The sequence below is a fragment of the Charadrius vociferus genome, unplaced genomic scaffold (genome assembly GCF_000708025.1).
Source record: "Charadrius vociferus isolate BGI_N301 unplaced genomic scaffold, ASM70802v2 scaffold342, whole genome shotgun sequence".
NCBI classification, from domain to species: Eukaryota; Metazoa; Chordata; class Aves; order Charadriiformes; family Charadriidae; genus Charadrius; species Charadrius vociferus.
This window is the reverse complement of record NW_009647231.1, coordinates 679,219-692,915: the sequence shown is the minus strand read 5'-3', so window position 1 is coordinate 692,915 and position 13,697 is coordinate 679,219. Positions and strand designations below refer to the sequence as shown.

Sequence of the window (13,697 nt, the reverse complement as noted above, 5' to 3'; positions counted from 1 at the left end):
CGTTGTATGGGTGAGCGGCCCCAGACAAGGAGCTGATACTTCTGTAGGACTCCACAGCACATCTGGAGATGAGCCCCAGGGATGCGCGGGAGGTCCCTATTTTTGCTGAGTGGCAGATGGGTGTGATTTCAGAGATAATACAGGGAATGACAGTCAAAACAAAGTGGGTTTTGTGGCTGGGTGATGCTGCTGGCTCTAGGGGAGTCAGGTGTTGCTGCGTGAGGGCTCTGGCTCAATTGAAGTCAGATGGGATTTTAAATGCTGTTAACATTCTGTTCCTTTAGATACCCTGATGCTGACATACCATACTACTACTGTGGAATGAAAATAATTCTGCTCTGCTTTCCCAGCATTCTTATAAATTCCATCATTGCTATGAATTTACTTAATAAAAATAGATGTTTTCTGCCACCCACCTATTTTATTTGGTCACGTTGGTACCAGCTAGTGTCCTCTGCCACTTGGTGCATCATGCTGACAGTGTTCTGTTTATAGAAAGTGAGGGAAATTACATCCCCAGGAACAGTTTTGGCCACCCAGCTTGAGCTGCAGAGTGAATCAACAGATACTGGTCTTCCAGTAAGTAGAAGGATTGGGAGTTAGCAGAAACTAACCAGGACTGAACAACAAGATCAAAAGAATTTGTAGTTTCTTTCTAAGCTGTAGATACCAATAAAGGGGCTATCTAAGGCAGATGAACTAGGTTATGTGTTCCCTGAATGTAGGAAAAAGTAGCCTTTTCAGATACTGTGATGCTCGGGTCACATTTGCCATTTTCATTGATGGATTCACATGTTTCACCTTTGCCACACGCACATCAAATACTACATCAGTGCCTTTCCCCGATTCTGCATAGTAGCGCTCCATCCTTTTCCAATATTGTAACTCAGAGCGAAGTGTTCTCTCTACAGCCTGCATCTCAAACATTGAATTTTACCTGTGGTTTCACCCTTCATTCAACCCATTCTCAGCTGATGTCCCATAATTCAGTCATTACTATAGTTCAGCCATTTTATTTCGATGGGTATATCTCTATTCAGCTTATCCTCTGTGAGCCATCCCTTGCAAAGTGAGTGGATTTTGTTTCTTCATTGGACCTTCACTGTCAGCAGTTCCAAACGTGCTTTCTCCAGTCCCAGTAAAATATTCCTCTTCCAGAGCAACCCTCAGTGACTTTACCATAAGTTAAGTAATCTTTTTGTCTTCCCTGTCCATTCAAAGCCCTCAGTTTACTTTCAGGTTTGTTTTTATTCATTTCCACTGGCACGTAGCATATGGGGAAAAACCTGGTTGTCACCTGGCTGAATGTAGGGCACAAACAACCTGGTGCAGTCATTGCATCTCCGGACAAGACTATTCTCTCCCGCCTACCCTGAAGTTGCCCTTTGCCTTTCCTCTCTGGTTCATCCTTTCCTTCCAGATCCCAAGATTATTATCTTCTCTGCTGGACCTGTTTAATTGGTTTTTCTGACTCTGTCCAGACTTAAATCTGTAAAATGAATATCCTGCATTTTTAGATCAGATTATTTCACAACACACAGCAAGCAGACAAACTGTTAAATCACCACAGGTTTACTTAAGAGCAGCAACTTCTGCTGAAGACCATCTGGGGCAGTAACGACTTACTTCAAATCAGCAACAGCTGAAGTGGGAAATCTGGCACTGCCCTGGGTTGCTTGGGAAGGGAAGGAAAAGAGACTGGAAAGTCACTCCGTGCCGCGATGGTCATCGCATCTTCATGGGTTTCGACAAGACCTTGAAACGTGTCTCCTGCTCCCCCTGCAGGTTTTGGGATCCTTAGCAAGGGAGCAGCTCGAATTGTGTACAACCCCAAGTTAGCAAACCCGAGACTCTTGTAAGTAAAACAGTGCACGTATCCAAAAAAAGGAGCAAAATAAGCCTTCATAGGCAACACTAATAGTAAATTGTGAATATTGGCTCCCCAATATTATTTTTTTTTATGGCGTAGGATTTTTATTAGGACTTTCTAAGCATTTCAAAAGCTCAAAACCACTCTCGTTTTTAGTGTCATTGATTCCTCCTAAACGTCCACGAACATTCTCTGAAGAATGGGATCCACAGCACAGATCTCAGCTGCTGAAGCCCACCGGTGAGAGGTTTTTTGTGCAGGTGATGCACTGCCAGCCAGAGACACAGATTTTTCCAACTGAGTTTCAGAGAAATTGCTTTGCAGTTCTTTGTTGAGGTTGAAGAAAAGAGCATGGTCAGCTGCTGCTCTCTTGACCCTCAGGCATTTTAGCTACCAGGCTCAGCAGTTCCTGACACTGAGGTGGAACTTTCCTAAGCTGGTAACTAAGTCCAGACCCTGTGATCGCTTAAAATCAGTATTCCTCCTGTTCCAAATTTGAGAGTGCAAAGTTGCAGGAATATCTCCAAGAAGCTCGTGTTAGAATTATTGAATATTAGCATAACAAAGCTTTTTTCTTCCCCAGAACTTGTTCTCGGAAGTGGCCAGCCCCATTTTTCACTAAAACTTTCCAAAACAATCCAGCCTGAGGCAGAGACGAGGCATGGAAAATATAAGCTCCAGCAGTTAAAGGCTGACAAAGTAATAAACAACTGAAAGTAAGGCCTTATGATGGAAAGTGTTAGGGAACTTTAACTCTAGATGTCATTGCCAGCTTTGCTTATAATAAATGTGTCAGTAGCAATATGAAAAGATGTGTGCAATAAGTTAAAGGAATGCTGTATTAAACTATTTTATGCAGCACGTCTGCCCGCAAATGGCTTGCATCTCAGTATGTTTGGGGAGAAAAGGATATTTTTTTTTTTTTTTCTGAATGTATTAATTTTCTAACTGAAATGAACCGGGAAATTATAGATTTTAATGTAACAGTGACACCCTGTGGTCAGTAGTGATGGAGTTAACTCTGAAAAGTATTTTCTTTTGTGATGCGTTAATCTTTAGCAAAAGCAGAGAGAAAGGGAAGCGGGAAGGAAATGCAGTTAACTTTCAGGGTTTTCCACAGAGAAATGTTGTCGCATCTTATTGACTTATATGTAGAAATTTATGCTTGTAATTGCTCAAATACTAAAATAACATTTATTTACATACATTTGTTTTATCAAAGGGGGATGGCAAGCTTTGATTTTAGACAACTTGATAATATGCTCACAGAAGGGTCTCTGTGGGCATAGCCACCTTTCAGAGCATTGTCACTTATTTTATTTTATTTCAGAGCCTAGTTATTTATATTTCTGTGGTTATCTCTGTGTCTACGGGAGAAGGCGTTTTTCCTGATGGCGTACCAAGTAGTGGTACCACACCAAGAGTTCCAGCTAGGTATTGACAAGGCTGCAGGATTAAATAGTGTTAGTTTTGTTCTGTCTTGTGTATGGACAACCTTTGATCTATCATGTGTAGGTCCTCCTTTTTCTTCTTCCTCCCTTCCTTCTCCCTTTCTTGAACAAATGCTGAACTAACGCAGCGATTCTTTGTCATCCCTACATGCATCTCTCTTTAAGGCACTGTGGTACTGAACTTCACAATGCTGTGGCCCCTAAACTTTGTGGGACAACAGATCTTTTCCTGTTTAATGCATACGTGGGATCCTCGATATTATGGTTTCAAAATATCATAGTTCAAAAAAAGTCCTAATTTATGAGAGATCTGATTTATAGCTTCTGATTTATACCTCATGAATCCCTGGAGTTACTGATGCTGACCTTGCCATTTTTAAGAGAGGGACAAAGTTAAACTTGTGTTGGACGAAGCCAGGTTTAAAGATCAGTAAGGAAGGAGACTGACTGTCCCAACAATAAGTTATGGGGAGGCAGTAAAGCAAACTGAGAAACATGAAGCATTTATTATTCACTGGCAATAATGGTTTCCTGTTAAAACTGGCTATTTGACAAAGGTGATGAATTTAATTCCTTGCTCTCTCATTGGGGAATTAGGAAGATAGCATGGGACAGGAGCAAAAAGTCTTCTGCCTTCTAAAGGCAGCTAAAGCTAGCCAAAGCTAAAGTTTGGAAGGTGTTCAGGAACCGCTGTCAGGAATTTAGTGATTATCAAAACTCTCTAAGTGTCAAAAAAGATTGGAGCACTTATGTTGTCCTGGAAGCCAAGTCATTGTTCACCCCCGCAGACGTCCATATGTAAGCAGCTCTGTGAGTGCTCATCTAGGACGTATCCTATGAAATAGCTGCAGTGCAACTTCTGAATCTCAGCACAATTTAGTGCCTGTCAGAAAGTGACAATGAGACTGTGGGTTTTTTAAAGATCTCATATTGACAGTGAACGTTTTGCAAGCTCAGATTGCTGAAAGGCTTGAAACTCATTATCTCATGTAAAAGCCTGACAAATATTGGACATGTGATGAAGGAAGAAGCCTTGTTTTACACATTTTGTGAATTTTTAACTTTTCCTTTCGAGCCTCTTATGCTTTTAATGGCTGCAAAAACAAAACAGCTTCATAGCTGCTCAGACTTGCAGAGAAGTTATTTATTAGGTGCTATTTCAGACTCTGTGCTTGGACAGGCTGGGCTGTAATATTAACCTCCAAATTAGTTAGTAGTGCTGCTGAAGGATGTTTTCCAACATCTGTTTTTAGCACTGTTAGAATGGAGCTTGGAGTATGGAGTATTTAAGGACTTTTTGGATGGGGCCACACTGGAGATGAACTGCAGTGATTCTGCACATGAATCAGAAAACACATTATATTTGCCCATTCCGTATGCAAAAGCAGATGCAGCTGAGCCTGCTGCTGAAATAGCAGTGTGTTGCAGTAGACATTGTGAAGGGACTTTAAAGGACAATATCTTAAAGGCAGAGACACCTGCTCATTGCATATTAAGAGCACTGATTTGAAGAAATGTCAGATTTGGAGGTCAGTCAGAGCTGCTGTATTATATACACCATGTCAAGACCTTGTCTACAACTGGCTGAATGTTAAAATGGCAAATTCATCCTGATGCAGATGCAATTATAGGGACATAGATGTGTTTATAAAGTACTTCTGGGAAGTCACAGTTTAAGTTACCCAGCAGAAGACATCGTTTTTTATGCTCTTGCATGTGCACTAGGCTAAAACGACTGCGCTCAGTCCAGTTTCCAGTGGAGGTAGTTTGAATAAACTCAGAGGAGGCTGCCTGTGAATACTAGGATGTGCTTAGACAAAGATGTGCATTTTGTGTTACCTTTACGTTGCTGTGGCATTCCGTACCCCTCCATGTCTTCACAAACACTTTCAACAAACAATAATCAGGAACGTGTACCCCAGTATTGTGAGACTTGCGCTGCAAATGCAGAATTACGGTGGCATCACAGGTGTTTGTACAAGCATAGCAAGAAACTAATATGTATATATATCCAATGCCTTTAGACAGCACACCCTTTTTATGCTGCCAGTATATTGTTTCCTGTTTTTTCTCACAGTGAGAGCCCTGAGAAGGACTGGAGCGGGCTCCTGATAGCAATATAGGTGACATCCCTCAGGAAGAAGTTCTCCCCAGCTTTGAACTGGCAAACTTCTCTGGCTGTTTTCAGATGCCACTTTAATTGTCACCAATACAATTTAGTTGATATTTTTCCCATTTTTGCGTAAGGACAAGCGTTTCATGAGATAGTTCACTGGGGTTAGAAAATGACTGCTTAGATGCTACTAAAGCTGTTTCTGAGCCTGTTGATCTTCCTTGGGAGTTTAACAGCTGTGATGTACCTCAACACATTATTTGCCTATAGCTTTTACCCCCATGTAAAAGTTACTGAAAATAAGTACATGGAGAAGAATGCTCTAGCAGTTATGACATAACCTGTCAGCCGGGGGAAACTCCATGAAGGACACTTTCTTCTACCTTTTCATCCCTGAAACAGTCATTTCTGATGGAAATCTTAAAATCAGCCTGAAACAGCAGGCATGGTAGTGGGATGCATGCTTGCTTCATACCAGCACTTCTACATGTTAGTCTTCTTTTTCTCTTCCCCAGACCTTCAGCGTACCCTCAGTCTTTCCATTAAGAGGCCTTAGGTGTGTTTCTACAGGGACACTTGCAAGCCCAACAGCTGCCACTGTGGAGCTTGAAGCAACGACTTCCAGAATAAATATATGAATCTTAGCAGCTAGTGCAAAAAGAGACAGATTTTCCAGTTGAAAGCTATCATAAATGCATATCCTCTGTGTATTGGACACAGATGTGTTGTATAACACATTTTGTGACCGGTGGGTTACACAAACAAAGTGTGTGACAACTGACTGAAATGTGAAACATGTACTTTGGTGATTCACTCCATAATTCACAGATTAGTGTACTTTAAAGTACAATATCCCTTCTTAGAGCCTCTCATTGTGTGAGCAATATTAAACAGTACTGTCTTGCCTGTCACAGTTATGCACCTTGGCTCCTTTGAGGTCTTTATTACAGGCTTTGAGCAGCTACGTAGCTCAAGATAATGTTCGCTGCCTGAGAATAGGACCTGGGACAAAGCTCCATTGGATTACTCTTTATTATTGCCCTCCTGAAATGTTGGAACTCCAAAGACCCTGTAAGGCCAGTGATAAAACTCTGGAAAGCACTGTTAAAACTAGAAGCAAATAGAACAAAACATTAGGGAAGTGTCTTTCAGAACAAAAAAAACCCCACATTGATGGGTATATTCGGAAGGGGGACATGGCAACTGCAACGTGCAGGACATCATCTTTTGCCTACCCTGCCAGCTTGTTATATGCATGGCTGTGAAGGAGAAGCTCAGGTTCCCATCTTAGCCTGTGAGGACAGGTAGGTCCCTCAGAAGGAGAGCAACAGTGATCAGCTCTCTCTGCAGCCAGGGCTCTAAGATGATCTTACTGATTTGCAAATGTGAGTAACAGGCATAGTTTAACCTCTGAATCTCTCCGGACCCAGAGTCAAAGTTGGAGTATGGAAAACTTCGCTCCGCACAGGAACTCCTGTCCTGAATTTAAGTTGTGATTGCACCCTGATTCAGTCTGCCTGACCTCTTCTAAACTTTTGGTGTATGTCTGCCTAAATTAGCCTTAGGGGAAGGAGAAACCTCTTGTGTGCTTCAGGTGGTAGAAGCTGTTGTCTTTGAAGATCTGATGACCTCTGCCTAATATCTTTGCCTGCCTCTGATTATCTCTAGAGCCTGAATGCCTCCAAAAGCGTCTAATCTTCAATGGGAAGTCTGAAGAGCTTTCTCTAGCAAGAGAGATCCAGTATCCTGGATCACTTACCTAACATTAAAACGGAAAAAAATTCTTCCCAATTTCCACTTATTTTAAAATCTAATCACAGAAAGAAGAGGATGCGAGATCTCACTAAACAAGTCAGTGGAAATCCCAGGCTCTATTCCTTTCTCTCCCTGACCAATCTCCCAGGGCAGTCTTTATCCCATAGGAAATTTAATATATGTTGGGCAGAGTCAGTAACTGACTTATTCTTTAGCATGAAAATGCTGAGAGAGGATCGGGAGAGAGAAGGAGCTTAGACGCAGTAGGAAGAAAATAAAAATGAAAGAATTATGAATTTATGACAGCTGGCTGGCTTTTTAAGTCTTAGTTTAAATGAGAAAGCTTAACACTGTGCATCAAATACTCCCTTAAAAATATTCAAAGATCGGAACCTATATTTATGGAGAACTTCCATGATGTCCAAGCTATTCAGTTATTCCAAGTATCTTAAAAACTAGGCTTTTGAACGCTGCTCCAGGACTGTGCTAGGGTGTGAAATTTCCTATTTTGGGGGTTGTGTTTTCTTCGTGACTGGTGAATATGATAAACAATGGGTCAGACTCACCAGGATAAAGTTCTTTAAACTTTTATTTCCATTTGATTTAAACTCATGAACTCATTAACACATCTGCCAAAATTTAATTCTTCCTTACATTGTGGTGTTCGGTTTGGGTGAAAATACCTTGTAGTTTTCCTCTAAAACAAGAACAAAAAATTTATTTACATGGTGGTTTCACGATGTCTAAAAAAGAAGAAAGAAAACAAAATGAGAAGATAGAAAATGCTAGGTGGGAGGTTCATTGTGGAAGAACAGCCATTAATATAAAACACATTTTAGAGGGTAGATGTCCCAAAATCTTTTGGCTGACATGTAAATCAGATGCTACTATTAAGACTTCCAAGCTGCAAAGACTTAGACATATGCTTAAAATCACTCATTTGAATAAATGCATTGATTGTGTTCAGTTGCTTGTAAGCCTTTGCAGGAATAGATGCAGGGTACTTAAAAACAACATGTAGAGAGATAAAGAGAGAAAAGGCACAAAACTCGATTTGGCTCTAAAACAGCAATCATCTTAGCTGCCAAAATCACATGTAATGGACCGTTAGTTGTCTGTTCCACATCCTGTGTTTGAAGAGTCTTACCTTATAAAGATGTCAGGACGAACACTGTTACAAGGAATTTCCTCCGAGAAACACATCCATTTGTGGAGAAAAGTGTGTTTTATCCATGGTAACTAGTATGTATAGCCTACCGTGTATGAATAATTATAAATAATACTTTGTGCTGATGTTGCATTTTTGTGTTGTTATCTTCCAGATGGGAGTTGCTGTAGTAGATTCATCGGTTGCAGGACTGGGTGGTTGTCCCTATGCAAAAGGTGCTACTGGAAATGTAGCCACAGAGGATGTGATATACATGCTTAATGGTCTGGGGATCAATACAGTAAGATATTTTGACTTTCTACTTACAACTTCAAGGAAATCATTTTTTTTTTTTCTAGAAAACATACAGTGCATACCTGACAATTACTTGTGCTGTGCAATAAAATATTGGGAACAAGTAGTAGTTTTTGCAAACTCAGTGTTTTAACATGACTTGACCCATAACATGAACGATGTTGTCTTCACTAACAATTTAGAGTAGAACTGGGTTTTGTATTTGACAGGAATTTGAATAACCCCCCTCTCCCTACCTGGAGCTATGAGGAGCTCAGCAGCAACTACTTTGAGTCATTTCTCTGCCTCAGTAACCACAGAAAAATCACTACTGTAGCCATTGCTCCAGAAGGATGATCAGCTTTTCAGTGGAAAGACTGAGTGGACCTCAGCTTTTTTCACAAAGCATTGGATTTGGTTCATAGTGCTTATTAATTTGTTGTCAATTTTTCTGGCTTCAAAGTAGAAAAAAAAAAAAAAAAAGTAGTGTTTGGAGCCCAAGCAATAGGGCATTGCTATTTGTCAGGTATAATATATTTCAAAATTGTACAGAATCTGTTGCTGGCTAGCAGGCTTCACAGTCATTTTTTATTTCCAGCCCTGTTCTTGGAAGAGAGGGCAAAGCAGCTTATCTGCACTGAGCTGCACTTTAATGAACCTTACCAGTGAGCATCTGTACTTGAAGAGCACACGTTTGGTGTCCCTGGCTTGGTTGGCATGTTAATTATTCTGTATTCCTGGGAACCAAGTAATGCTGCCTTCTCCAAAGAACGTACTCTTTGGTCTTCCTATCGGTCATCATTGATCTGGAAATGTGGCATAATGAGTTTGTACTAACTCAAGCAATACAGTGGCTTTACCTTTAACTTAGACATCGACTTTGAGAGTCAAGCTCAAAGGAGAACATAAAATGAGCTGCCAAAACTGCAACGTGTGTGGTTTGTGTTTAAACTACTAGAGAAAGAAACTGAAAAGTGTGATGTCTGAAAAACAAAGATCTGAGTTATTGGGGAGCTTGTCACTTGTCTGTAGGTTGCAGTTCAGTGTGGCATACGTGCTGACGGAGTTCCTTGACACAAAAGGATCATGGAACTTGTTTCTGAGTTGTACATCCCCTGAGCACTGTTAAAGCATATTCAACACCTTACAGAATTCACTGTAATGTTTATCTGCTTTCATGTGCTGCTCAGGGAGTTTTGAGTAGGTGTCAGATACCTGTTTAGAAAAGGTTTAATCACAAGTGTCCATTGTACAAGTGGACTCTGCTTTGAACTGTTCATACGTGCTTTGGGGTCGCTTTTTTCATGAAGGAGGTGTTTATTCTTTTGAAACAGCACAGTTCTTTGGAATAAGGAGGAGAAATCATGCATTTCACGTTACGTTACTGTGCACCTTAGAGTTAGGCTTTCAGTATTGTCTTTCCTTGGGCAAAATACCCACTGACTGACTTGTAGCAAAAGGAATCAATTAAAAAAAAAAAGCCTGATTGAATGAGATAGACCTTGTTCCAGGCTTCTTGAGAAGATTTATTGATCTGTTAATGATCTGATGTCCAAGCAGGAATCTAGCTTGTCCTAAAGGCTGATGCTAAATCCCATGGAGATAAGAATCTCACTTAATTCTCCCTTTTAAAAAAAATAGATTATGCAATAGCAAAACATAAGGCTTTGCTTCTTGACCCTTTTCTGGCCCATTAAGAAAAGAATGGTTTACTGGATGAGAGACACAAAACCTCAAAATTGTTACCTTAATATATGAGCTTTGGTCTTTGCAGTGCTGGTTGGTTTTGGTACCATGGCCAATTCTGTAAAATCATTATTGCAAAATGTTAATATGTCCCTTTTTGTATAATGGCACAAAATGAAATTATAATTACTAATGCTGTCCATTTGCAAGGAGCATTTTCTCATGTTCCTCTCAGCTGTGCACTAAAGCTTTCATTTTGTTGACTGAAGTCACTTAAAGTGTCAACCAAAGGATAGAGAGTATTTAAGTGTACATTATTGAGTTCAGATTGACTGGACACATCAAAATAATAATTGATGCTTGTTCTGTACTGTTCTTCAGAACATGTAACCAAGAAGTGACGCGTTAAATGAATCTCTAGCAGGCGAAATGTGAAATAATTTTCTGGCAGAGCCCATCTCTGAAGAGATTTATTGGTTGTGCCATGGTAATGGATAGATAATTATGTCATAGATCATTAATGCTTATGAAACTTTGTAAGAAGACGTACTTTCTATATGGTTCCTATGTAATTACAGTAATAGTACTTGTGCTTATGATGCCTTCAAAGTGCTTGGCAAACAATAAGCCTTTCTGAGAAGCAACTAAGTACTGTTAGCCTCACATTACTGACACTGAAACTGAATTTCAGAGAGATAATAGACTTGGTATTTATGAATGCTGAATAAGAACTGATTAATTGAAGTCAATGGGAGTTAAAGGACTTTGCCTTCTGGCAGAAGCTTTTCTGACTTAAGGCATTTATCCGCGTTCATATATACTACTGGAGGTACTTGTCTTTGTGTTTCATAGTTTCATTCCTTGGTGTCAAGGGATAACTCTGATATATGGAGTGGTGTCGTGGTTTAGGCTTAGGTTACCAAGTACACTTAAGTACATTTCTGAGTATCAGAAGACATATTGTTTTGACTCAGCAGCCTTACAAACACCTGTCACGACTCCTTCCCCATCCCCATCTGTGAGTCACGCTGGTGAATGCTGGGTTTGTGCCCTCACGGTAATCCTCTTTGGTTCACGACACTGACAGAAGAAAGACAATGTAAAAGGCAGAGTTGCTTGTATTCCATTTAATGTCTGTGAACTGTGAACGTACGTTTCTTAATGACACATATCACATTATGCAGTGTTACAGTGCTGAAAATGTAATTTTGTATAGTTTGCGGGTTTTATTTTGCCATCTTCCATAATCTAACTACCGAGTATGTCTATGGTGGTGTGTTTCTCATTTCTTCCTAGTAAAAAAAGCACAGATGCTCTAAGGTATTTTTTAGATTTCCTTACATGCAATAGCACTCTACGAACTAAGCCTAAGTAATGACCGATAAAGGATAAATAGAATGAACTGAAATCACCCTTGTTATAACAGTATTAAAAGGAGACAGTTATAAAAGGGTGTCTTTGAACACTGTGTTTTAGATGGTGCTATATACTAGACCTGATTGGAAACCTTGAGGCATTTTTTTTTAAATTAAAAATGTTTTTGATTACATTTCTGTGAAGTAATTTCTATTCTCATTAACATTCTTAGCCAATTCCAAGAATGAAAAAGGCAAAGTTTACTCTAGAACATGGAAGTCAGTGCTAGATCCAATTAAACGATTAAGCATCTAAATCAGGGCTTGGTCTGAACTTTCATGCATAAATCCATAAGCATTATGAAAGAGTATTTCTGGTGCTATAAGTCTTGTACTCTTTAATGTTGAGTGATACACTTCTCTCAGTTTTATGTGACTGCTCAGTGTATTGGTAATTCAAAGTCCCCTTTTGCATCCCTTCTACAGGAACTTCACTGCCATCTAAATTCCAATCTTGGGAGCAAGTACTTACATCACTTATATGAACTAACTCTAAAACTTTTACTATACATGAATAATCCAGGAGACTCATAAGGCAGTATTTTTTCCTCTTTAATCAGTGATCTGATTCCAGTTTAGCAATCAAGCAGCACTGATATGTATCTTATGTTAGTTAAAAAACAGTTGATTGCTCAAGGAACATTTTTTTTAGCACAGGCAGGGCAAGCAGCTGCATTTTTTTGCTCAGTTGTGCTAGCAATGTAAATTATAATTTTGCATCGAAAGGAATTTCTTCAAGAAGGAGGTTATATTTATTCAAGAGGATGCAGGATCCCGTTTCTTACTGAACTCAATTCTCAATACAAGTGTGTTTCCTCCATTTTCTTGAGCTGCAAATGGGATACTTATAAGCATAAAGTTTCTTAGTGTTGGGTGATAAATACATATGTAGACGCTATATTTTTCTTTTAACTTTTAACAATTTGTTATATTAGTTCTTTATCGCAGCTTCTTTTGAGTTTGAAAGATATTACTAGAGTATCTGATCCACTACTGTTAGGATAAGAAATCATCCTCAAAGGGGTAGAACCTTCCAAACAACTGGAAGCTGTGGCTTTTGTGTATGTCACTGTAACTCTACTGATCTCCATTACCGACCTATGACATGAATCAGCCCTTTGTTTGCAAAAATTAGACCCTGGGGAAAAAAAACCTTGGAGTTTGAGCATTTTCAACATGTGTATTTATTATTCTTAATATTTTTCACCTCTTTTTTTAGGGAGTAAATCTGTATGCAGTGATGGAAGCTGGAAACTTCATCTGTACAGCTTTGAACAAGAAAACAAACTCAAAGGTTGCGCAAGCTTCCTTCAATACTGGAACTATCAATTAAATGGATTTTTTGTGCAGCTTAATTACGTTTGTCATCTACCTTGACCAAGGACATTTATATCAAGAAAACAAATATAAGATCAGCATTTCGGCAAAAAGCCAAAATATAACCCATATATAACCTTTTATTAAGGGAAGTACTTATTATGTACTGTCTTGTCAAGAATTGTCTCATTTGAAATTAAGAAATAAATTACTGTAGTGCAGAACCCTGTGCTTGGTACTTCTACAGATGAGAAAAATGCATAAACACCAGGACATGTTACCATGTTTTAAATCAAATTTTTGTTCTTTTCAGGAAAACTGAATGGAAGCAGCGAATACATAGTTAATTTTTGATCAAGATGACTTTTAGAACAGTACAAATATTTGCAGTAGTTTATGAGATCCCACACTGTGTGTGGCCATTCTATTATGTGTTTTATTTATCTGAATCTTTACTTTTCATTTGTCAAGTCAGTTGTGTTATGAACATGGAGCCAAATCTGAATTTACCATAAGAATTTTTTAGCAATAGCACTTTTTTATTTTTGTTACGTTTAACATCTGTTAAGTATACAGATGACTTTATCTTGTTCCAAGACATTGTGGTGAATGGCAGTCTGCCAGATCCTCCAAATCTAATGCAAATTTC

The 13,697-nt window shown here is 39.2% G+C and overlaps 1 protein-coding gene across 1 annotated transcript in view; it reads left to right on the top strand.

The window, feature by feature from the left end:
* The window catches only part of HMGCLL1 (3-hydroxymethyl-3-methylglutaryl-CoA lyase-like 1), a 59,685-nt gene extending 46,422 nt beyond the window's left edge, over nt 1-13,263 (top strand). Inside the window, exons 9-10 of the mRNA XM_009879840.1 lie at nt 8,512-8,637; nt 12,951-13,263. Of these exons, the coding sequence (XP_009878142.1) occupies nt 8,512-8,637; nt 12,951-13,064 (240 nt within the window). The 3' untranslated portion in view covers nt 13,065-13,263. The remainder of the gene's footprint in view (nt 1-8,511; nt 8,638-12,950) is intronic.
* The last annotated feature ends 434 nt before the right edge of the window (nt 13,264-13,697 follow it).